Source organism: Hippocampus bargibanti, linkage group LG20 (genome assembly GCF_051943395.1).
Source record: "Hippocampus bargibanti isolate YZ-2025 linkage group LG20, ASM5194339v1, whole genome shotgun sequence".
In the NCBI taxonomy this organism is placed as follows: Eukaryota; Metazoa; Chordata; class Actinopteri; order Syngnathiformes; family Syngnathidae; genus Hippocampus; species Hippocampus bargibanti.
In genome coordinates this window covers 7731978-7756822 of record NC_142753.1, presented here as the reverse complement: position 1 = coordinate 7756822, position 24845 = coordinate 7731978, and the positions used below count along the sequence as shown (strand labels likewise).

At 40.9% G+C, this 24845-nt stretch overlaps 3 protein-coding genes and 1 long non-coding RNA gene across 7 annotated transcripts; 1 reads left to right on the top strand and 3 right to left on the bottom strand.

Annotated features, from left to right (window-relative positions):
• The first annotated feature begins 298 nt into the window (after positions 1–298).
• Positions 299–13492, top strand: eya3 (EYA transcriptional coactivator and phosphatase 3). Of its 4 annotated transcripts, none has more exons than XM_089022892.1 (19): positions 299–431; positions 3032–3131; positions 4251–4300; positions 4392–4486; positions 4559–4627; positions 4690–4744; positions 4816–4925; positions 5246–5383; positions 5555–5628; positions 6554–6731; positions 6834–7003; positions 7987–8070; positions 8156–8245; positions 8352–8410; positions 8520–8680; positions 9696–9810; positions 10590–10711; positions 10845–10945; positions 11694–13492. In XM_089022892.1, the coding sequence occupies exons 2-19, from the start codon at positions 3108–3110 to the stop codon at positions 11772–11774; spliced, it is 1776 nt and encodes a 591-aa protein (XP_088879018.1). In that variant the 5' UTR covers positions 299–431; positions 3032–3107; the 3' UTR covers positions 11775–13492. The 4 variants fall into 4 exon arrangements, with proteins under 4 accessions (XP_088879018.1, XP_088879016.1, XP_088879020.1 ...); XM_089022890.1 differs by having other exon boundaries at positions 5555–5640; XM_089022894.1 differs by lacking the exon at positions 5246–5383.
• Positions 1627–4801, bottom strand: LOC148882980 (uncharacterized). The gene is made up of 4 exons (XR_016118572.1): positions 4660–4801; positions 4521–4570; positions 2881–3096; positions 1627–2289 (listed from the first exon to the last, which is right to left on the bottom strand). It is a non-coding gene; the product is annotated as an uncharacterized LOC148882980 (long non-coding RNA).
• On the bottom strand, positions 12289–20881 carry LOC148882978 (XK-related protein 8-like). The gene is made up of 3 exons (XM_089022906.1): positions 20508–20881; positions 18994–19184; positions 12289–17965 (listed from the first exon to the last, which is right to left on the bottom strand). The coding sequence occupies exons 1-3, from the start codon at positions 20801–20803 to the stop codon at positions 17199–17201; spliced, it is 1254 nt and encodes a 417-aa protein (XP_088879032.1). The 5' UTR covers positions 20804–20881; the 3' UTR covers positions 12289–17198.
• Positions 20882–21246: 365 nt separating this feature from the next.
• Positions 21247–24842, bottom strand: xkr8.3 (XK related 8, tandem duplicate 3). The gene is made up of 3 exons (XM_089022905.1): positions 23962–24842; positions 23404–23591; positions 21247–22123 (listed from the first exon to the last, which is right to left on the bottom strand). Exons 1-3 carry the CDS (start codon positions 24285–24287, stop codon positions 21423–21425), a joined length of 1215 nt encoding a protein of 404 aa, XP_088879031.1. The 5' UTR covers positions 24288–24842; the 3' UTR covers positions 21247–21422.
• Positions 24843–24845: the final 3 nt, after the last annotated feature.

Sequence of the window (24845 nt, the reverse complement as noted above, 5' to 3'; positions counted from 1 at the left end):
ATGTGGTGGTTCTTTTCATTTTAGCAGAAAGCCTATACAGTACAATTTAAATTTCATAGGACCGACGACGACAATAATTCTGTGAAACAATTCAATAATTTTTAATCATTCTGATTGCAATCAGTGTTCTCAACTGGATAGACATTAAGCCGTGTCCACACGTTTTGGTGGGATATCTGTTATGTAAAATTTGTTTTTTTTTTTGGATCTGGAAATGTTTGGAAACGACGATGGAATGAATTAACGTTTCAACAGCTGGCGACAAGGAACTGGGGACGCTAAAATGTCAGGCAGAATTATGCGCATGCGTAGCTAGGACAGTAACGCTCACTTCCTGCAAAATAGTGCTCCCTATCAACAGACAAAGCTTTACACTTTGGATTCAATTGGAGATGCCTAAATGTTTGCGTTGTGACTTCCCACATTCAATGGTAAGACGGGTTTACTGATTGTGGTGCCAGTGTAATGCGTTGATCTTTTTTTTCCCGATCAGCTTGGCGATTTTTGCTGCGGCTGCAAGACTGCGATGCTTTGCACGCTGCCATTTCGATGCCCGCTCCGATGGCGGCCGAACCCGACTAATGTCTGGAGTACAAAACTTTTACATTCGTACCAAACTCACGAGTAAAGAGCCAATCTGACGATAGCGTCGTTTGTTTATAAATACGGCGCATTTGTATTAAATTTAAAGAAAGGGGCGTCCGGTTTGACTATTTGGTGATCAAAATACTCATCGTATGAGTAAATAGAGCTAACATCGTCCATAGCGCAAGGCGCTTTAAACATTAGCTGTGATCGTAGTTTGTCAAGATCGCTCGTTGATAAACAAACTGATCACGACCAAGTATTGTCCTTGTGACTGACCTTTAAATCGATGCGAGCGGTTTTCGGAAATCGGGCTTGGTGCAGTTTCACCTTCAGACTCATCTCTCTCCTCGGCTGGGTTATTTGCTGGTTCTGCTAATGTAACGATGGTCGGCTATTTCCACATTTAATGGGGATTAACTACTCCTTCAGATGACTCTTTGACCTGCAAAATGACAAAGCGATATTGGAGAGTGTGTGTGGTGCCGATTACAACAACAGCACAACTCTACGACTAAATTAGGTCAACGGGAACGCTGCGTCAACATGTCAACATATAATTAAAGTTTGTTGTTGTTGTCGTTCTGTTTGTTTCCTGATGAATAAAGCCTGTAATTCAATAGGGAGTATTTGCTGGATAACATCTTTATTAATAGGTAATGAGACTTCTTATGCCATAAGGCATCCATAAATGAATAGTGGGCAAAATAATACCTATCAGAACGATTTTTTTTCTCCCCAATCGCGCATCTTTACCATAGAGATAACTGAAATGTTGGTGGTCAAATTACCCCTGTCCCTTTTAAAAGAACCAATTTTAAAGATTAAGGTCCGATGTTGACAAAAATAGTTCTGATCATCCAACAGCGCCATTACTCAAATTCACTTGCCAATCATAGTATCACTAGCCGCTAGAGATAAGTGCATACTGGCTAGAGTTAGCACACTGCATTCGTAGCGACCTGCATAAGCAAATATATTTTTGTGTTGATTTAATAGCAGTTTGGTCAACCCACAATAGTTGAAGGAAGAGAAGAAATGGATTTGGTTGCAGATATACTGTTAAAGCCATTTTCAAGAATAGATGGACATCATTAAGAAAGATTGGAAAGCTCCAAAGCTCGTGAAAATAGCAAATAACATTGATATTTTATGAGGTTATCATGAATCCACACATTCATAGTAAAAGAGTTTAATGACAGTAGTTTTGAAGCAAACATTGATGCTTTCCTCTTCAGAACTATTTGAATCATATTCATAACTGCATGAGTAGCAAGAGAGCATCTTCTCCGAATCTGAAGCCATTGTTTTGATTCTAGAGCAAGGCAAGACGTCCTGGCGTGACGTCACGAACAAGGGGGCGGGACCTTCTAAAACTCGCCATCTCCGAGATCATTTTGAAGTAGTTTTGAGACATTTCAACTCATTTTTATTGGTCTTTTGCCTTTGACTAAAAATATTAGCCTGCGTGTTTTGGGTATTTTAGATGTTCTAAAATGTTTTTCTGATGTCAGCCAATGACCATTTTATGTTTGGGAGCCTTTTACTTGCTTGTTCTGTAGCCACAAAGGGACATAAGTCTTCTTGTGCCGGTCCCAAGCCCGGATAAATACAGAGGATTGTGTCAGGAAGAGCATCCGACGTAAAAGCTTGGCCAAAACAAACATGCAGATCAAACCTCTAAAGATGGAGGACACTGATTTGCTGTGGGAAAAGCAGAAAGGAAAAGAAGAAGTTAGGAAGCAAAAAAATGGTATCGGTTGTCCTTTAAAGTAAAGGTCAGAAAATGATGCGATTCGTTGAGTGTCGTAGTCTTTAGCATCTTCTAAGTGTATCAATCATGTCAGTGTTTTTCTTTTCCAGCAGTTGTCACAAGTTGACTTATCTAAATTTTGTATAAGCTAACATCTGCTTCCCATTGAAGCCGACCTCCGCGAGTGGCACACTTTTGATTCAGAGCGTGCCGTGCTTTTTTGCTTCACGCGTTGCCGTGGTGTCCAATTTGTCGTCTGACCTAGCGGTATTTTCAGTCTCTCTGTCCGCATTATGTTAACAATCACGTTCCACGTCGCCTACTTTGACGGGAAAAGGCCCGTTGAGTGAGCCGAGCGATGAAACCAGGTTAGATCTTATCCCTCCCTTGGGGTATCATTTGAACCGGCGGCGTACACAAGAGCGAGAATGTTTTGGTTTTACCGCAGTTAGGTCACGTGTAAATATGGGCACGCTTCCCTAGTCCCACGCTAGGCATGAGAGCAGCGGTCAGTCAAGGGATGTCACTCACACCTGACTTACCTCTAGGTCCCGTGCACGGTATGTGACCCACTTCCTGGACTCCTAATTGGAGGTGGTCCATCGATGTTTACGTATCAAGAGGGAGGGTTTTGTATTGTTCTACAAAAAGCGTCACTTCAAGTCCACTCTTCAAATGTCTCCTCTGACGCAGGGTCCGCACAGAATCCCCAGGTCCAGAGAGTAGGCTGTGACGGCACGGTGTCTTGTCGGGTCGCTCTGCAGGCGAGATGGATGACACGCATGAGCTTCCGGTAAGTGCGTCTGCATGAGTGATTTCAAATTGGGCGGTACGGTAGTCTCTTCATTTCTCAAGAAATCATTCTTTCGATCCCATGTTTGTTATCTTCTTGTCGTTGACAGCATCCCGTGTGCTTTGAATGTTGGAGTGAGTCTTGAAAAGCATTGTTTTTTTTCTTGCGAGGCTGCCGTTAAAGCGCTGGTCAGACCTCTGTCAATGTTTTTTTTCCCTTCCATGAGGGGGAAGCACTTGCCTTTTGTCCATGTTAATGTTTGTTTAGTACATATGTTGTCAAAGCGTGATATAAATCAATATGTATTATATTGTACAGCTGCCCCCATTTCAAGCTCAGAATACTCCAGACCCATATAACTTAGAAATTAAGTCTTTTTTTCTGATGAAAGAAGAGAGTCTAAGGTTTCTTCCGTTACATTGAATGTTTATGTAGTCCTAAAATTAGATATACTGTGGGTCCTGCAATTTGAGTGAAAATGACAAAAACGCTGGCATTGTAGTGGACACATTTTTGCACTTGGTCTGTGTCAGAGATGTTCGATCAGAGTAATGTCAGAGATGTTCGATTGGACACTGTGGACAAAGACTCGAGCCCAGAAAGATTGTCTTTACTGCCGGCAGGAGACGCAGCCATTCATGACAAACGCCTGAATTCTGCAGCCCTCTGCTAAGCTATTTATTGAGAGTATATGCAAATTAATTAAAGTGATACATTAGTAAAACATAGTTTTTTTTATTAGAATACCACACCTCTTGTGTTCTAAGCACAAATAGTTTTAAGCAATAAAACATTGTTTGTTTACATTGTTTACATTTGTAACCTGGCTAATGAGCTCTTCCTGTGAAGGAGTTTCAAGTCGTAAATTGCTTCTGTGATAAAGGAGTTTCCCAAGTCCTAAATTCTGTCCAAGGCCAAATGTCATAGATGCAGATGACAGTTTAACAAGCTGCGTCTGTTGACCTCAGATTGACCCCAGGTTGTCTGTGCTTCAATTGTGTATTCGAGTCACACATGTTGACTAAGCATACAACAGCATGAAACTTTTAAATATGATAACTTCTTATTTCCCATCAATCTCTCAGTGAATGAGTTAAAGTATTTGGTTTGTGTGCACAGGCCAAGAAAGCTAAGCTTGACGTAGACAGTGGACTGGACAAAGAGCAAAGGTATAACAACAAGGACAAACGGCTCATTTATAAAATAAAATAAAAATAAAAATCCCATTGGTTAAAACTAAGCATCTCAACGCACTTGCAGTCATTTGGGAGAAGATGGAAGCCCGAATGCTACGCTAGCGCCATCGCAACAGGGAAGCTCTTACTCCGCCCTGTCCATCTCCCAACTTGGCACACGTGAGTAGAAAATCTGGCAAAAGTCGTGACTCACCATAACCGTAAGGAATCCATCCTCTCGTCTCGTTGCAGGGGATCGGCAATCTGAAGGGGAGATAGGAGCAGCGCCTCAGTTAAACGCAACGTACGCCGCGCATTCAGGTAAGAAGGCGTGCCGTGATTGCACAACGCACATCAAACTGATGTTTGGGTTGTCGTAACAGCCACGGAAACGGCAGCCGGGTCGGAGTACACCCAGCAGGTCTATGAAGGAAGCAAGTGAGTATTCAAAAGATGGCCGTTTCTCGTCAGGTAGGCAATTCAAGCGCCAATTTTACTTCCTATTTTAGCCCCGTGGCGACGACATTCCCCAGCGCGGTGGCCTTCCCTCCGCTGGCTCAGTCTGCTGTGTACTCGGCTTTTCCACAGACGGGCCAAACATATGGTCTACCGCCCTTTGGTTAGTAGTCCCCCTTCCTCCCTTATTTTTTATTTCACTTTCTCTTCTTTCCTAACATCCTTCTCATTAAAAATCCTTCACTAAAAAAAAACCGCATTGTCACACTTTGCTTTTAGGAGCCTCACTCTGCTTAATTTGCTTTCGGGGTGTTTTTTTTTTTTTTTTGTTCCTGCTCAAAACACAAAGCCCACACACAGCTTTGACAGGAGAGGATTTCAAAATAAAACTCCTCGCCCCCCCACCGTCTCCCAATAACCCCCCGTGCCCCTCTTGCTGCCTCTTTCCTTCTCTTTGCCTTTATCGCTGTCTGTCCTCTTTAGGTGCTATGTGGCCAGGCATAAAAACAGAGACAGGTCTGCCAGAGTCGCCCTCTGGTGGCCAGCCTGGGTTTCTCAGCTTCAGCACCACATATACCTCAAGCCAGCCAAGCCAGCTTCACTACTCATACCCCAGCCAAGGCAAGCTGTAGCATCACTTTGCTCAGGATAATGCTGTCACACTCTGCATATTTTCTGGAGGGGAGTGTAAATTTATTTTCAGCATTTTTTTTTTTCCACCGTGAGATGGCTAGCTTTCTTTCCCAGCGCCTTGACTCAAATTGAGCTTCTCGCGTGTGCGTTTCTCCCTAGGCTCGAGTTTCACAACATCCAGCGTGTACTCCAACATCCCATCGGCGACGGCCGCTACCGCAGCATCCGCCACGGTGGCTCTTCAAGTAAGTACAGTGATACCTTAGCTTACGAACTTAATTGGTTCCCAGAAAGTGTGTGTAAGGTGAAAAGTGTGTCTGCCAAACATTTATTTCCCATAAGAAACCATTAAAATTAGAATAATCCGTTCCCATGTCCTCATAAAACACATTTCTACTAAATAAGCCTTTAAACTACACACAATATATTTTATGTATAATAAATGTGCTATTGTATTATAGTTAAAGAAATAAACCGTACTGTATAATAAAGTTGTATTTACTTTTGTGATGGTCGTTGATGTAGTTGCCTCTTGATGCTGTCCAAGTGAAGTTGCTGTGCTTTCTCTGCGATAATACCCTCACTCACACGGTCCCCTGCTAGCTGCTTTTCATTAATCCAAATCTCCATAAATTTTTCTACCTCTTCTATTACCTGAGACCGTTGCTTAGACAATACAGAAACACCCATGGCCACACGTAGCAATGGTCGACTTAGCGTACTGGTGGTGGGACGCTAAGTCACACAAACGCACACCTCATTCGTGTTTTTCGATGATCTCCTTCTTCTGCTCGACCGTAATTTTCGTTTGTGTCCTCTTCAGCTTAATACTAGCCTGTGGTGGGGTCTTTTTCTGTCCCATAATAGCAAAAGTACTCTACTCGATAACAAACCATCTCTGCACTCAAAGAAAGGGGGTGACAAAAATTAGTCCGCCAGCCACTGTGGCGCTGTGTGGTTTCGTTCATCCAACGAAAACTGGTTTGTATGCCAAGATTATATTCTCGCGAATTTAATGTTCGTAAAGCGAAAAGTTTGTGAGCTAAAGCGTTCGTAAGCTGAGGTATCACTGTATTTTTTTTTTTTGTAAATTATCAATCACAGTTAAAATGTTGATTGATGGAGTGACAGATAAAATTTCCGTTGCGACTCCCTCAGGATTTTAGTAGCTACAACTCACTGGGACAGAGCCAGTTTTCACAGTATTACAGCCTGCCTGCCAGTTACGTGCCGGCAGGCCTGCCCAACACCGACGACCACGGAGCCGCCGTGGGGGGAGCCGTGTACTCGACCGTTAAGTCAGAAGAGGCCGCCTCGGCGGCGCTACCTCCCAGAGGTGACTTTTTGTTGGACCTTGAGTTTAGTTCTCTCGTTGATGGTACTTTTCTAAATAGATCCCACCACCCCCGCCCCGTCCTCTCCACTGTCCCTCTCTAAGATGCATCCCCGTCAGAGAATCTGCCGGCAGGGGCGGCTCAGCCCACCAGCGTGTCTCACCCCACTGGAGTCAGAGACCAAGATGAGGTCGGACGCAGAAACTCGATGGGAAAAGCTAAAGGGAAGGCCAAAAAGTGCGACAGCTCCACACCGACAGAAAACGACCTGGAGGTAAGCATCCTATTAGCGTTAGCATCATTTTTCAGAATCCATTAAATCATACGCTGCCATTCTCAAATTTATTTGGGAATTGAAACGTGTGACATGGAGCGCCATTCTGGAATTTGTTCGGGTTTTGGTTTTTCTTCTGGGGGAGGGGGGTGCCGAGAAAGCGCTGGTCAGACCTCTGGCAATATTTTTCCCTTCCACAAGGGGGCATCATTTACCTTTTGTCCATTTTAATAATAATAATACATTTCATTTCTAAGCGCCTTTCAAAACTCTCAAGGTCACTTTACAGTCACAGGATCATTTTTTTCTGTGGGTGAGCGGCGGCAGCCACACGCGCTAGCGTGTACTCAACCCGAAAGTAACTCAAATAGATAGAAAGCTGGCTAGCAAACAAATAGCTAATAGACAGCCAATAGATAACTAGCTAGTCAGATAGCTAATAATAATAATAATAATAATAATACATTTATTTTCTAAGCGCCTTTAAAACTCCCAAGCAAATAGCTAGCTAATAATAATAATAATAATAATAATAATAATAATAATAATAATAATAATACATTTAATTTCTAAGTGCCTTTCAAAACTCTCAAGGTCACTTTACAGTCACAGAAGTTGTTTTCTGTGGGTGAGCAGTGGCAGCCACACGCGCCAGCGTTCACTCAACCCGGAATAACTCAGCGCTTAATAATAACTGTAAAAGCGCTTATATAAAGAAATATGTATGTATTGTATTGTATTTTGTACAGCTGCCCCCATTTCAAGTTCAGATAACTCCAGAGCCATATAACTTAGGAATTAACCCGTTTTTTTTTCTGATGAAAGAAGAGTCGAAGGTTTCTTATGCTGCATTGAGTATTTATGTCGTCCTAAAACTCAATATTCTGTGGGGCTTGCAATTTGAGTGAAGATGACAAAAACCCTGGCACTGGAATGGGCACATTTTTGCAAGGTAATGTTTTTTTTTTTTTGTTTTCTTTAAGCGCATCTTTCTGTGGGATCTGGATGAGACCATTATTATATTCCACTCGCTACTCACAGGCTCTTTCGCGCAAAAGTTTGGCAAGGTATGTTGACATAAAACAATGAAGAAAATTAGCCAAGACGATATCGTCTGCATTTGAAGCTCTTTTTCTTATCATCCGCCATTAGGACCCTGCAACCATGTTGAATTTGGGCTTGCAGATGGAGGAGTTTATCTTTGAGTTGGCTGACAACCACCTGTTCTTCAACGACTTGGAGGTAGGGTGGATTTTGGAGAAAATGGGTGGATTTTTTTCAGTCTGACTGGATTATTAAATAATAAATTAAATAATGTATGACAACTAAGTCTACATTCAATTTAAAGGAATGTGACCAAGTCCATGTGGAGGACGTCGCCTCCGATGACAACGGGCAGGACCTAAGGTGTTTTTTTTTTTTTGAGCTGAGCTGTGCCAAATTAACATAAAAAAAAATTGTGATTGTTTAAATGGATTTTGTATAATGACATCAGTGTCCTCCTGTTTTTTTTAAGTACTTACAATTTCTTGGCGGATGGATTTAACGGTCCCAGTGGCGGAGGTGCAGCCGGGGCAACGACAGGCGTCCAGGGTGGTGTGGAGTGGATGCGCAAACTGGCCTTTCGCTATCGCCGCCTAAAAGAGATTTACAACACTTACAAGGGAAATGTCGGAGGTGAGTTGACGCAGCATGTCGCCATTTTCTGTTGTTTTAGCTTCGGAAACCAGTGAGTGACCCAGGTCTTCAATTTCATTCCGCCTCTACGTGCCCTCTGTCCGTCTCACAACGATGGGGTGCAGAGCTTTCAGCCGCTCCGCTCCTAAACTCACTTCCACCCCACATCCGCAACATTGACTCCCTTCCTACTTTCAAATCTCACCTGAAAACCACCTGTTTAAACTTGCTTTCATGGTCTAATTTATTCTGCTGTTTTATTATTTATTGTTTTATGCATGATTTTACTATTTTGTGTATTGTCTTTGTTGTAAAGTGTCCTTGGGTGTTCAGAAAGGCGCTTGTAAATTAAATGTATTATTATTATTACAGTAAAGTCTCGTTATATAATATATCGATATACCGCTTATTAATACTAATTTCTATAAAGGAGAAAATAATAATATATATATCCTGGTTATATCGATATTTTTCAGACTCCCGAGAATATCGATATAACGAGACTTTACTGTATTATTAACAAGCTTAAAATAAAGTTTGTTTGATTTAGTGAATGTCAGAAAATCTGTTTGAGCCTTTGCACCGAATGTGACCATTGAGCATTTCAACTAGCTTGTTGTTACATTTCCAAATAGCCCATTTAAGTCAGACTCTGTACATCAAACATGTTTCAGCCTAGATAAATAAAAATGGGTTTGTTTGTTTTTGACTGTTTGCTTGTGACTCTCCTCCCTGACAACTGTTAACTAACAAATCGTTGGAAGCAGTTACATTTAAAGTGTTCTTTTACAAATATATAATGTGCTTTTAAATACAGTAAAGTCTCGTTATATCGATATCGGATATATCGATAGTCACGGTTATATCGATACTATTTCTATGCACACACAGAGAAAATTGCATGCAAACAGGGTCGGATATATCGATAGTCCCGGTTATATCGATATTTTTGCGGACTCCCTTGAATATCGATATAACGAGACTTTACTGTAATCCTGTTTCTGCTCCCCTAAAGGCCTGTTGAGTCCGGTGAAAAGGGAGTTACTTTTACGGCTTCAATCCGATATCGAGAACGTGACAGACTCCTGGCTCAGCACAGCGCTCAAGTCTCTACTGCTCATCCAGTCCAGGTTTGTTTTTAACTCATTCGCCGCCATTCCCGAATTGAAAAGCGTGACGTGGAGCGCTATTTCCGAATTTGTTTGGTTTTTGGTTGCTGATAAAGTGCTAGTCAGACCTCTGACAATGTTTTTTCCCTTCCACAAGGGGGCACCATTTGCCTTTTGGCATTGTTAGCGCTTTGATACAGCTTCAGCTGTTGTTAAAGCATTATATAAATCATTATGTATTGTATTGTATAGTGTACATCCACCCCCATTTCAAGCTCAGATAACTCCAGAACCATATAACTTGGGAATTAACTCTTTTTATTTTGATGAAAGAAGAGACTCTGAGGTTTCTAACGCTGAATTGAATGTTTATGTCGTCCTAAAACTTAATATTCTGTGGGTCCTGCAATTTGAGTGACAATGACAAAAACCCTGGCACCGGAGTAGACCCATTTTTGCACGTCTGGCAGTGAATGAGTTAACTATCCAATCTTGTCTTACCTTTCAACGTCTGCCTTCTGACTTGGGTTTGTGATAATTGCAATGTATTGCATGATGTATTTACTGGCTTCTGTTTTCCCTGCACCGTTTTCCCTGCACCGTTTTCCCCTGTTTCAAAGAAATACATGATTTTTTTTAAAAAAAAGGGAAAAATAAACATTTTTGCACATCAACTGGCAGTGAATGAGTGACTGACTGTACGTACGACTGTCCAATCACCCCCCCGCCCTAAAAAAAACTGTAGTTGGTAGCTATCACTTGACTATTAAGAAGTTGCTGAGATTTTGTTTGACCAACAGAGGGAAGTGCGTTAATGTCTTGGTCACAACCACTCAGCTGGTGCCAGCGCTGGCTAAGGTGCTGCTCTACGGCCTGGGAGACGTCTTCCCAATCGAGAATATCTACAGCGCCACAAAAATAGGTACAGCCATATTCACGTCTCATCGTCAATCATTGTAATAAAAAAAAAAAAAAAAAAAAGAACGCCATCCCATAATGGTAGCCATATTTTAACATTTCCCTGCTATCGCCGCGAATGTCTGCGTTGTTTTTAGGTAAAGAAAGTTGCTTCGAGAGGATCGTCTCTCGCTTTGGGAAGAAAGTGACATATGTTGTCATCGGCGACGGGCGCGATGAAGAGTTTGCAGCGAAACAGGTGCGTGTCATGTTGGAATTCAAACTTGAACCTAATAATAATAATACATTTCATTTATAACTAACTCTCAAGGTCACTTTACAGTCACAGGATAAGTTTTTCTGTAGGTGAGCAGCGGCAGCCACACGCGCCAGCGTTCACTCAACCCAGAAGTAACTCAAATAGATAGAAAGCTAGCTAGCTAATAGATAGCTAAAAGATAGCCAGCTAGATAGCGAACCAGCCAGCCAGATAGCTAATAGACAGCTAAATAGCTATCTAGCTTGATAGCTAATAGATAGCTTTGTACATCTGAGGTGACACACCAATAAATTACCTTTGCAAAAATGTTACAACAAAACCCGACCAAATTCAGAAATGGCGCTCTATGTCCTATTTTCAATTCCCAAATAAATAAATACAGTAAAGTCTCGTTATATCGATATCGGATATATCGATAGTCCCGGTTATATCGATACTATTTCTATGCACGCACGGAGAAAATTACATGCAAACAGGGTCGGATATATCGATAGTCCCGGTTATATCGATATTTTTTCGGACTCCCTTGAATATCGATATAACGAGACTTTACTGTATAAAATAGCTAAGAGATAGCCAGATAGCCGACAGCTAACAGCCAAACAGCTAATAGCTACCTAGGTAGCTAATAGCCAATCATAGGATAAATTTTGAGAGCATACCGAGGACGTGTTTTGAAAAAAAGACCAAAATTCTAATTGCATTTGTTTTTGTCACCCCCACGCAGCACAACATGCCTTTCTGGCGGATCTCAGCTCACAGCGACCTGGTGTCCCTGCACCAAGCGCTGGAATTGGACTTCTTGTAAACAAGGAGACGGGCAGTGGTGGCACATTCAACGGGGGGGAAAAAAAATTGAGCGGCCAGCTATTTTTACTGGACGGACATTGATCAAGAATTCTCCGCGCCTCTAATGCTCCTCGCGTGCTTATTTGCGGACACCGCTGAGCTGGCTGACGGACGCTCAAAAAGGAACTGAGGTGGAGCAGACTGTGTCGTGCAGTTGACTGCTTTTCATGTGCTCGTGTCCAGCACTCACTATTCTTTGGCAGCTAATTACGCCACAGCTTAAAAAAAAATGGACTCTTGCAAACGCAAAAAGGGGGGCAGTGTCATTGTTTGATCTCGTTTTAATTTAACTTTAGGTTTGGAGGAGGGCATGTCAAATTACCAAAGCGCGTTTAGTTTGTCAGATTTGAATTTGTAGTCAACATGTTTCAGCCATTTTTTTCGGCTCGTTTGCACTTGTTCTGTTTGCACTCATTTTGACGACATCCATCAAGTACAATGAACCTCTGTTTTGTTTTTTGTTTTATCTGAGGTTATCTGAGGTTGCCCTGTTGCAACCCCCCCCCACCACACCCCTCAGAAATTATTATTATAGTTGCCTTTAAAGGACAACTGACACAATTTTTTTGTTTCCTAACTGACATCAGAAAATCGTTTTAGGACATCTGAAATACCCAAAACACGCAGGCTGATATTTTTAGTCAAATGCAAAACACCAATAAAAATGACTTAAAGTGTCCAAAATTTGCAAAAAAAATGAACCTGGAAGTGGCCAGTTTCAGAAGATCCCGCCCCATTGTTCGTGACGTCACGCCAGGATGTCATGTCTTGCTCTAGAATCAAAACAATGGCTTCAGATTCGGAGAAGATGCTTTCTTGTTACTCATCCAGTTATGAATATGATTCAAATAGTTCTGAAGAGGAAAGCATAAATGTTTGCAATCGATGAAAGAAGTCCTCCCGTATCAATTCGAGCCGTCAGGACTCCAATGGAGCTCCGTTGGAAATGTCAACTAGTATCAAATAATAGTCTTGGTGCGACACACAATGATTCACCATTGCGTTAGTTATGTGTTTTCCTTCTAATTTCGCCATTAACACGGATCAACACAAACTTTTCAGACCAAACTAAGTACCCAAAATGCATTGTGTGTCGCTTTCTCGGTCAGGGGCGTTCCAGACGTGACATCATGTCAGGAATCGTCATCAACTCGAAAACAAGACTTCCTGAATATTCAGCGTGAGTCTTAAAAGGTAGAATATAGCAATATGCCGTGGAATCTTTGTAAAATACGCTGAGTAGAAGTCAATTTGAAGTGATTTTACAAATTATGGACACAACTTGTCGAGGGAGGCGTCGGTTGTCCTTTAAATGCAACGATGCAGGTGTTCTTGATGATCTACTTCCTTATTCATTTGTCGTCACTGCAATATTTGAAATGAGCCTGCAATCCTGCAACGTGTACTAATAAGAAATGAGAGCCAATTCAAAGTACTTTTAGTTACGACATGATTTTGACCCTGTGGAAATGATGCGTCTATGGTTTTCAGATGAGCTGGAAATGTTTTCACTTTATGCTATGAGAGATATAGGAATAAACGTTTATTTTTCCGGCCGTTAACAACCATCATCAAATATTCAACTGTTGGCCATTTGGCTTTCTTATAGCACCAAGCCCAAGTGTCCTTCAAGAGTGTTCACCTATGGAACGTGGAATTAAATTCAAGGATTTGTCAGCCTTTTTTTTTTTTGTTTAAATAAGTAGATAAGAATGTGACCCTTGTAAATAATTATCTAAGTCACATTTTGTGAGGTTTTGTTTTTAAACTAAGCTGGCACAAACACCGAGCATTATGATCCCCCTTTTCCTCTTTTTTTTTTTTTTAATCGAAATGACAGGCCATTGTATCCTCATGTCAACATGTAGCAGAAAAAGAATTATTCTGTGTAATTTTGCAAATCAAATTAAGCCTCCGACGTGCTTAATTCATGCAATTGAACGTCCAGACCAAATATTAACCAAAAACTAAATCCATAAATGGAGTAATTTCTTGGGTGGGAGTTGTTTACATCAGTTAAATAAATAGATTTGGACTTGCAAGCTGAATCAGCTTGACTTTGTCACGCAAACTGAAAACGGTACAAATGAGATGGCGACTGTGCAATACATCTTTTCATTCATTGCTCATTAACGATAGTTTTGAAAGTTTGTGAAAATTTTGTGTTCACATGACACGATGACTGAACAATTCTGAGCCTGAAGGTTTTGGTCTTTACTCACTTGCAGCTTTCGGACCGTTAAGAATGTGTATTTGTTTGTTGTTGTTTTTTTGCATATTTATATTGTGCCTTTAACTATCTGTATGCATAATCTCAAAGGGAAATATGTAAGATTTGGTTTAATCCTTGTAAAAATGTATTGTTATCCTAAATGTTATTTTCCTCTTTTTTTATGCGGTTTTATTTCGCCCGAATTCTGAACAGTTTTGGGGGAAATTCTTTCAAATTATCATTTCGCTTGTCATCGACAAAGCTTTTTCTTTTAAATGTACTCAAGAATTTCTTTTTCTCTCCTGATTCCTGTTATGTATTGCTGTTGAATAGAATCATTTGCATTTATTAGTTGCTATGACATCATACTGGCTTGGAGACAATCAATAAGATAAATGCTAATAGTGGCCCAGACTATTAAAAGTGGTAACTTAAAAAGTAATGTCAACAAAGCAATCGATTAGTTTTTGCTCACTTTGCGTTCAACTGATGGAATGGCTCTACCATTTTTGGGATATGAATCAATTCTGTTCTTTGGTAACCCTGCATGTCTGTTTCCAGGTAAACAAACGGGATGCAATGTTATAAGTACAATATTAGTACACGTTTTTTTAATCATCTCAAGGTCAGGACTTTAGACCGCATTAGCGCATTTAGGACCTCAACACATCTCTGTTTATCTGATAAAGTCAGTATATTGTAAATACGCTGAGCAGTGTCTTTGCATATTTTCACAAAGAATTGCATGAGCAAGCCTTGTTTGTATTTGTTCAAAATACAACAATAAATACAAAACTTTTTTGTATTCATAAATAATGCAATTGTTTTAAACGTCTGTGTAAGCTCTCAGTCGTACAAAAAAAAGTACAGATGGCGGCTGAAGAAACCTTCTCATCATTTAAACATACTTCAATTATTTGAAATACTTGAAAGTATTTGTTCAGAAAGTGTCGCTGTCTATGATTGTAGTTATTCTCATAGTTAAGTCCTGAGAGTTCGGTCCAATAAGTAATCGGGACATTAATTGCAGCCTCTTATTGCTGTTCTTTTTTTTTTGTTTGAGAGACAATTAAACATTCTTACACAATCTTTTTACACTTAAATCCAATTCAATTGCCGCATCAAAAAGTGCTTTTATAAATAAAAGTCTCAGTTTGGGTTGACGTGAGAAAAAAAAAGTTTATTATTGCAGCTCTCTGGGTAAAACTGACCTATTTCACTTATGTACACATTTACACATTGACCTTGTTTTGCTTTCATAAGTCTTGGGACTTAATAGGTCAACCTGGTATCTGAAAGATAGTATTTCATACCATATCATAAGGAAATTAGAAATACATATTGTTATAACAATAAAAGTAATTTGACCTTTTTATGCTTAAATTTTGAAGGGATGAAAATCCCTGGAATCTTTTAAAACTCAGCTCTCGATACAACTATCAAATATAAATAGCTATAAATACAATTAATGAGTAAGGAAGCAAAGGGAAATACAGACAAAATACTACTGTGACAGCAACTGAACAATTGTCACCTGTTCCTGCTCACTTTGGCCTATGGGTGGCACTGTGGTGCCGTACATGGGTGGAGTAAGCGGGTAAAATAAGACGAGAAGAAAGTTACAATTAAACTTTCCATAAAATATGAACATTGTTGCAAATTGTGTTCCGCATTTTCCAAATTGTCCCATGGTCCTGTCACATACAAAACTAAACAATTTGAACGGTGAATTTCACAAAAACGAACAAAATAAAAGACAGGGAATATTCATTTCAGTTTCATCTGCTTTCTGTAAAAGTATCCCCAGACACGTTTTGCTTAATTTTACTACATTTTTAATAACCTATAATACTTGGGGTGAATAAGAAAAATAACATTCCTAATAAAAGCACTTTCGTGTGTAACGTCTTAATTTCGTCCATACCATCATCATCATCATACACCAAGTGGCCCAGAGGTTAATGTGGCATGTTAAATAATCACAGATAATAAAACATTTTTAACAAATACATACGATTATTTGCGTTTCACGACTTAGGGGAGACAAACCTTACAATTTCTTTGGCCCTCGTGGTTTTGCCGAGACGCCATAAGGAGTGTCCCGTATTTCCGGATCTGAAAGGGGGCACCCGATATTAAACTCAATTACTATTACTCGTTTTTTCAAATATTATGAATACATTGCGATTTCTGTTGTCTTACCTGCTTGTCTGTGTTTCTGCACCCTTTGTGGGTGAATACTCGTTATTTTGAAGGATTGTCACTCCTGAAGTCGAAGCTAGCATTAGCATTTGACTCAAATCATGCATTGACTTTAGCATGTGAGCTTGTGGTGTTCCAAATGCTAAACAATGTTTGAAATTTGAATGAACTTTTTCATAATGCCTCTTGTGAATTAAAAATTAATTTAAACTCTAACTTCTGTGTCAATAAACTGCTTTAAGAACGCTTAGAGACGGCGGTCCTGCTCAACAGTTGTTTCAATCAAGCAACATGGTGTATTCAGGGTACTTTCATGACGTCGGGAATGTGGATAAGCTCAGCGTCGTTCTGTCCAATCAGCGTTGAACTTCGATGAGAATAGTTTGAAAATCGACAGAAGTTAAAATCGAAATTATAATTCAATTTCGATTAATCAGCCACGCCAAATTCACGCTGTAAACAACAACAATAATTTCATTTTTATAGTAAAACGAGCTGAGAAAGGCGCGTCACAACACCATCCGTGACACTCTGACGAAGGCGGAAGTATACGCCGAAACATGTCAGGTAAATGAACACCAACAAAAAGCCACTGTCTCTAAGTAAATAATCTGTTGTAAATTATATATCTAGTAGACTATATGAATTAAACACAACAATAATTGCATTTTTTTCTTGGCGGTGCCAACCTTAAATAATTAAATTGTGCACGTGATCAAGTGATGCGTTCAGCTGCTGTAGTTTCCCTTCCTTTTCAAACCGTGAGGTTTTACCGTGTGAATACAATCCCTTTTAGGTTAAAAAAAAAGTGTCAGCTACACATCGTCCTTTAAATATGGAGGACAACAATGACACTTTTAAGTGTCCATTTAACGGTCAAGTACGCCCTCGTAGAAATTGGAGAACTGGTCCCTCATGACATGCAATACATCCGTGTGTCGGTAATCCATGCGCATATCAAATGTTTGGTCATGAGTAGAAATTCTCAGCCAGCTTCCTCATTCTTTTATTGGAAAATCTGCTGTCAGCTTGTGACACGGCGCCGTCCACCACATCAATCGTGTAAGTTCCATCACTAATGTGGTGAACGCTGTCTTCCAACGTCACACTTCCGGCCGAGAACATGACCACCTTCTCAGAAGCGCTTGTTGAATCTCCCCTCAGCTCATTTTTCGTGAGATTTGGATGAAAGCACTTGTAATAGATTATTTTGAAGATCAGGCCAAAAATGTAAAGTGCAACCACGCTAGAGGCAATGATGCAAGCATACAGGATGGGGATTTTAAAAGAAAGGGGGTTCGTGTGTATCCTCCAGCACCACAAGCCGCATAAAAGGGAAATATCAAGACAAATAAAGCTGTGATACAACGTCGTCTTGTATCGAGTTCTTTCCTCCACAACGTTAAACCAGTCAAAATACCAAATGAGGCCTACGGTGGCCTGGTAGAGCCATTCCCCACCTGGGCTGTCCATGAACCGTGACTTGGAGCGCCAGGCGCAGAAGAAGAGAAGCATCCAGGAGCAAATGAAATGGGTGAAGATGAAGCAAGGCTGGACAGAGGCAAAGAGGGCAATGGCAACCACCCGGGAGAAGATGAGAAGAAGGTTCCAGATGAAGTAGATGAGCGACGAGGCGATGTGTTGCTCTTCTTTGTCGGGTAGGAAGGAGCGAAGGGAGCGGTGGTACGTCGTCACGCTGAAGGCAATGGCTGAAGCCGAGCCCAAGGCTTTTAAGACTGAGGGTGAGATTGGACAAGCGACGTGGTTATGATTCACACATTTCTATCATAAACTGTGACAAAAATGTGATCTATATTTTGGTGTGTTTTTCCGATTAACTCATTCACTGCCAGACATGTGCAAAAATGTGTCCACTCCAGTGCCAGGGTTTTTGTCATTTTCACTTAAATTGCAGGACCCAAACAATATAGAGTTTTAGGACTACATAAACATTCAATGCAGCGCAAGAAACCTTAGACTCACTACTTTCATCAGACAAAAAGAGTTAATTCCTAAATTATATGGCTCTGGAGTTATATGAGTTTGAAATGGGGCGGCTGTACAAAATACAATACAGTACTATTTATATAATAATAATAATAATAATAATAATAATAATAATAATAATAATAATAATAATAATAATAATAATAATAATAATACATTTAATTTATAAACACCTTTTAAAACTCTCAAGGTCACTTTACAGTCACAGGATAAGCTTTTCTGTGGGTGAGCAGCGGGAGCCACACTCAACCCGGAATAACTCTTATAGAACGAAAGCTAGCTAGCAAGCTAATGGATAGATAATAGATAGCTAATAGCTTGCTAGATATCCAGCTAGATAGCTCGATAACCAGTTAGCTCACTAATAGATCACATCAGCTCACAATACAATACAATACAAAACAATACAATACAACACAATAAATACGATACGATACGATACAATAAAATAGACCTTTAACGATAGCTGAAGCTGGAACAAAGCACTAACGTGGAAAAAAGAAAATGCTACCCCCTTGTGGAAAAGAAAAAAAAACAGTGCTTTACCTGCACCCAAGCATGAAAAAAAAAATCGGGAATGGCGCTCTATGTCACATTTTCCATTCCTGAATAAATTCGGGAATGGCAGTGAATGAGTTAACATACACAACAGACAATTTATTTTCACACGGGTCCCATGAGAACTATGTTGAAGTGAGATTAGGAGAACGGTTTAGTCTGGCCATAGCCTTGTCTGATGGCATTCATTATGTCATACCTGTCAGAGGATCCAATTGTCCCCGCTGCAGCATGATGGTGAGCATGAGGACCAATTGAGGCGCACTCTCGGATAAAGCCTCAAAGAGCCGCAGCATGCTAAGATCGTGAGTCAGGAACACCGCAGCGTCTACTGGGTCTTTTTTTTTGGTAATGCATCTGCACGATGTGATCTCCACAACACCGGCGTGCCTGGGAAAGAACCACGTCGAGACTAAAATCAGTACGTCACGAATTAGTTGTTTTTTTCCTTTCTTTTTTTCAGGGGGTGCTGATAAAGCACTGGTCAGAGCTCTGGCTATGTTTTTTTTCCTACTACGAGGCGGCAGCATTTCCATTTTTTTAGCGCTTCATTCCAGCTTTAGCTGTTGTTAAAGCGCTATATAAACCAATATGTATGAATTGCATTGTATTTTGGACAGCTGCCCCAATTTTAAGCTCATATAACTCCAGACCCATATAACTTAGGAATTAACTTTTTTGTGATGAAAGAAGAAAGTCTAAGGTTTCTAATGCTGTATTGATTCTTTATTTAGTCCTAGCTGGCTCGCTTTCTATCTATTTGAGTTATTCCGGGTTGAGTGAACGCCTAGCTAGCTAGCTATTTGCTATCCATTATCTATTAGCTATCTGTTGTTGTCGTCTATCTAGCTAGATATCTATTGTCTATCAGGCCCGCTGAATAGCTATCTAGCTGACTAGCTATTAGTTATATCGCTATCTAGCTAGCTGGCTCACTTTCTATCTATTTGAGTTATTCCGGGTTGAGTGAACGCTGAACATCTAGCTAGATAGCTATTTGTTATTTATTTTCTATTAGCTGTCTGTCTGGATGGCTATCTGGCTAGCTATCTATTATGTGTCTGGCTCGCTGGATAGCTAGCTAGCTGACTAGCCCTTAGTTATATGGGGTCAATCTGAGGTCAACAGACACAGCTTGTTAAACTGTCAATTTCATATAGGAGTTCTGGCCTTGGACAGAATTTAGGACTTGGGAAACTCCTTTATCACAGAAGCAATTTACGACTTGAAAGTCCTTCACAGGTAGAGCTCATTAGCCAGGTTTCAAATTGATCAGTTCATGGAAAAGACACTGTTTTATTGCTTACAGCTGTTTGTGCTTAGAACTCAAGAGGTGTTGTATTCGAATCAAGAAAACTATGTTTTACTAATGTATCACTTTAATTTGCATATACTCTCAATAAATAGCTTGGCAGAGGGCTGCAGAATTCAGGCGTCTGTCATGAATGGCTGCGTCTCCTGCCGGCAGTAAAAATAGACAATCTTTCTGGGTTCGAGTCTTTGTCCACAGTGTCCGATGGAACATCTCTGACACAAACTGAAGCAGATTTGACACCTTTGACATGGCATCCATAGCAATCACCACACTTCACGTTTGCATATATCCAAATAAGTAATAAATGCAATATGTAAAGCCACATGTGAAATCCAAACAATATATCCAAATAAAACACACCGCCTCGTGCGTCGAAAGCAGACTATCTGCCTACCAACCTGAAATAGATGCCCAGTTGCAAAAAGTGCACAACCTTCAGCTGCCTCGGGCTGAGGCACTTCTCAACGGTTGTCAGCCTCACAAAGTCATCATAAGTATACCATAGCCAACTGTAGGCTTGGGCAAGCATCGACGAGCCCAACAGGATGAATATTAAGATGCCGAGATAGACATAATCCTTATCTTGATAGAGCGACGCTGCAGTCCATATGTCCAAACCAATGTCCAACAAGAGAAAAGCCAAGCCCACGTAAGTAAGGAAACAATCCAACTTGGAGAATTTGAACACACTCATGGTTGGCGCAGGGCTGCTACATGCTGGTGCAGGAAGTTCCCACTTCACAATGACTAAAGTTGAACAGAAAAAGAGAGCTGTGCAGTTTGAAACTCCTCCTTCACACAAACACGCAGAAAAAACAAAACACCCTCAAGGCCTTCTCTTAAAGGCATACGGTTTGAAAAAAAACTCATGTTTCACTGTTTGATACTTTAATGGCACTAGAACACAGGTGTCAAAGTCAAGGTCCGGGGGCCAAATCCGGCCCACCAAATCATTTTTTTTTCGGCCCGCGAAAGCAAATCAAACTTGTGAAATTCAATGATGCTTGCTAAAATCCGAACCAAAATTTCATATTTTTTATTTATATTTTTTCATGAATGGCAGTGAATGAGTTAATATAAATCCACCCCCCCAAAAACAGAATCATCTTAAAAATTAATAAAGAAAATACATGCAAGTGGACGTCAACAGTTTATTCTTTTCATCATATTTCTTGACATTTTATTCTGAAAGTCCTTGTAAGTACACCTGTAAATACGTACACGGTATTAGCCCTTGTGAGTGTGCGTTATTCAATATTAGGAAAAAGTCGATCCGAAAAATTAGCATTGAAAATGTACAACATGCAGCGTTTTCACTGACTGGCGTAAAATAGTGCCGCACTGTGTGCCATCCTTTTGTTGAGGAGCTGGGAGGATAAAGCCCCGTCTTGGATAGGAAATTCTCTAAAGGACACTTCTGCATCAGGCAAGTCATCCGGTAGTCCTGGTTCTCTGAGCGAAGGCCTCCATAATTTGGGGTGGAAGCAACAATAATAGATGCATTTAAAGAGCAGTCCCAGTAAGTAAGTCAGAGGTAGAATGATAAGCAGCGCCATTGCGTAAGATTGCGAGGTCACGGGGTCACGGTAGCACCACCAAGTGGCCAGCAGGATTCCTGCATCGGTCGTGATGAACGTATGGTAAATAATACTTCTATTTCGAGTGCGACCCTCGGCGACGTTAAACCAGCTGAAGTACCAAATGAGCCCAACGGTAGCCCGGTAGAGCCATTCTCCACCGATGCTATCCATAAAATCGGTCCTCTGGCGCCAAACCCATAAAACGAAGACGGACCAAACGACGAGGAAGTGGCCGGCGATGTAGGTGGGCAGGACACAAGCGAAAAGGGCGAGGGAAGCGACCCGAGGGGAGATGAGTAAAAGGTTCCACAGGAAGTAGACGAACGATGAGCCCCAACCTTGTTTGGCTTTGTCTGGGAGGAAGGAGCGAAGGCAGCGGTGATAATCCACCACCATCCAGGCGATGGACGTGGTTGATGCTACGATGCTGACGACTGCAAACATGGAAGTGACATAGTCAGTATGGAAGGAAGGAAACTGTCAGAGATGTTCGATCCGACACTGCGGACGAAGGCGCGGACCCAGAAAGATTGTCTTTACTGCCGGCAGGAGACAAAGGCATTCATGACGGACGTCTGAATTCTGCAGCCCCTGCCAAGCTATTTATTGAGAGTACAGTAAAGTCTCGTTATATCGATAGTCCCGGTTATATCGATACTATTTCTATGCACGCACGGAGAAAATTACATGCAAACAGGGTCGGATATATCGATAGTCCCGGTTATATCGATATTTTTTCGGACTCCCTTGAATATCGATATAACGAGACTTTACTGTATATGCAAATTTAAGTGATACATTAGTAAAACATAGTTTTCTTGATTAGAATACCACACCCCTGGGCGTTGTACGTGCGAACAGCTTCCATGAACTGATGAATTTGTAACCTGGCTAATGAGCTCTTCCTGTGAATGAGTTTCAAGTCGTAAATTGCTTCGGTGATGGAGTTTCCCAAGTCCTAAATTCTGTCCAAGGCCAGATCTCCTAGATGAAGATGACAGTTTAACAAGCTGTGTCTGTTGACCTCAGATTGACCCCAGTTTGTCTGTGTTTCAATTGTGTATTTGAGTCACACATGTTGACTAAGCATATAACAGCATGAAAGCTTAAATCTGTGGGTGAGCAGCGGCAGCCACACGCGCCATCGTTCACTCAACCCGGAAGAACTCAAATAGATAGAAAGCCAGTTAGATTAACTCAAATAGAAAGAAAGCTAGCTAGATAGCTAATAGCTAGCTTACTCGTGGTTTTGAGGTTGGACAGCCCCGAAGCTAGCAAAAAATAGCAAATAATATAGCAATTTTATGAGGTTATCATGAATACACATGTTCATCGTAAAAATTCGAACAGTTTAATGACAGTATTTCTTACGTTTCTTCAAGTCACATGTTATTTACTGGCCAAGGGCACCCTCTAGTGGACGTTTAGTAAATCAAACCACATTGTGTTGTGGACTGATTCAGAAATAGAACCACTGAAGGCCTAGGAGTGATGTGCACGGCCCGCCACTAGATTGGATTGCATGACTGTGAAAAATTAACAGCAATCTATCATGTGGTTTCAGAACTATGTTGAAGTGGGTGATAGAGTTTCATATAGACAAGTATACTGTATTTTAATTATTTTGGAAGAGTTATGCAGATGACTTTAGACTTTACGAATACTAATGTTTATTTTGTGTAAATCAGCCCGAATGTGAAGATGGGGAACTCACACTGGACGGTCTTGGCTTTGTTGCTGCGCAGCACCACATAGATCATGAGCGTCAACTGCGGGGCGCTCTCGCAGAACGTTTCGATGAGTCGCAGCATGCTAAGGTCGTGGGTCAGGTAGATGGCGTATTCGGAGCCTTCCTCTTTCCGCCACCATACTCGGAAGCCTTGTCTGATGGCTGAGATGTGCCTAGAGTACGTACAGCGGGAATAGCGTGACAACAAGACTTGTTGAATGACACACATTAAATCGTTCAGCGGATCTCAACAACTCAGTCAAGGAGAACAGCTATGGAATGTGACAGGATGCTGCACCGACAAATTATTTGTCGCCACCACACCTGAACATGATGTTTATGGTCATTGCACTTGTCAAATGTAATTATATGGTGGTATGCTGGGGCTATAATGATGGTCTCGACAGTCTGTCAGATACCAGCCAAAAAAAATGTCAAACTGAAAAAGTTATTGTGGAATGTCTCAGCATCTTGGTATCACAAGAATGTGGCACAATGACATTTTACAAACAAGCAATGCGATTTTTTAACACACGTGTTTACCTGCATAAGAAACCCAGCTGCAGCACATGCAACAGGCAGGTGAGTTTAACCCTGTCCACAAAAAGCACCGCTTCGGCCCCCTTCTCATTCCGGAAACCGGGCAGTTGGCGGTCGTACTTCAACCAAAACCAGCTGAACATTTGGACCACGGAAGAGGAAAGGATCATGAGGGCGACTAGTGACCCGAACCACAAAAAGTCACCGTGGCAATAAAATTCGACGGCGACCCATAAATCGGAGCCCCAGTCCACCAAAAAAGTACAGACGCCGATGACTGAGAAGACGAAATCAATCCAGGAGTACTTGGAAAAAGTTCCCCGTTCCATCACAATTTAGCTCGGGTTAGCCTGCTGGCTGCTTTCTTTGCTAACATTCCATCTGGCGTCGCGTACCGTTATTTGTCTCAAAATGAGACATTACTTTGCTTTCAACCCATGGAGCACAATTCATTTTGTTTTACAAATGGGCACATTGAACGAGCCCATTCCACCGCCGTGCCCAAAACCGCATTATTTTTTTATATAGATAAGAAGAAAGTTTTAAACTATACAAGGTATTATTGGCAAAAACACTACCTCGTCGTTGGTTTTAGCACCGCCCATAAACGCGCCTATTTCCGGCGATAATTCGCAACTTCCGGCAACAGAGGAATGTGTAATAGTATAACTTTTTGCAATTGTAAAATCATATTTCTTAACTTATGACGACTTTACAGTTTTAGTAACTATAAGGGTTTTGTTTGTGGTTTAGTTTTATTACCTACAAAGGGTTTGTTTTATTCCTAAAGAACATAGTTTTTTTAATTTTATTTTAAGACACTTTAATGTAACGCCCATTACAATGTAAACATGTTTACATGTATAAAATTAAATACAAGTTAGGAC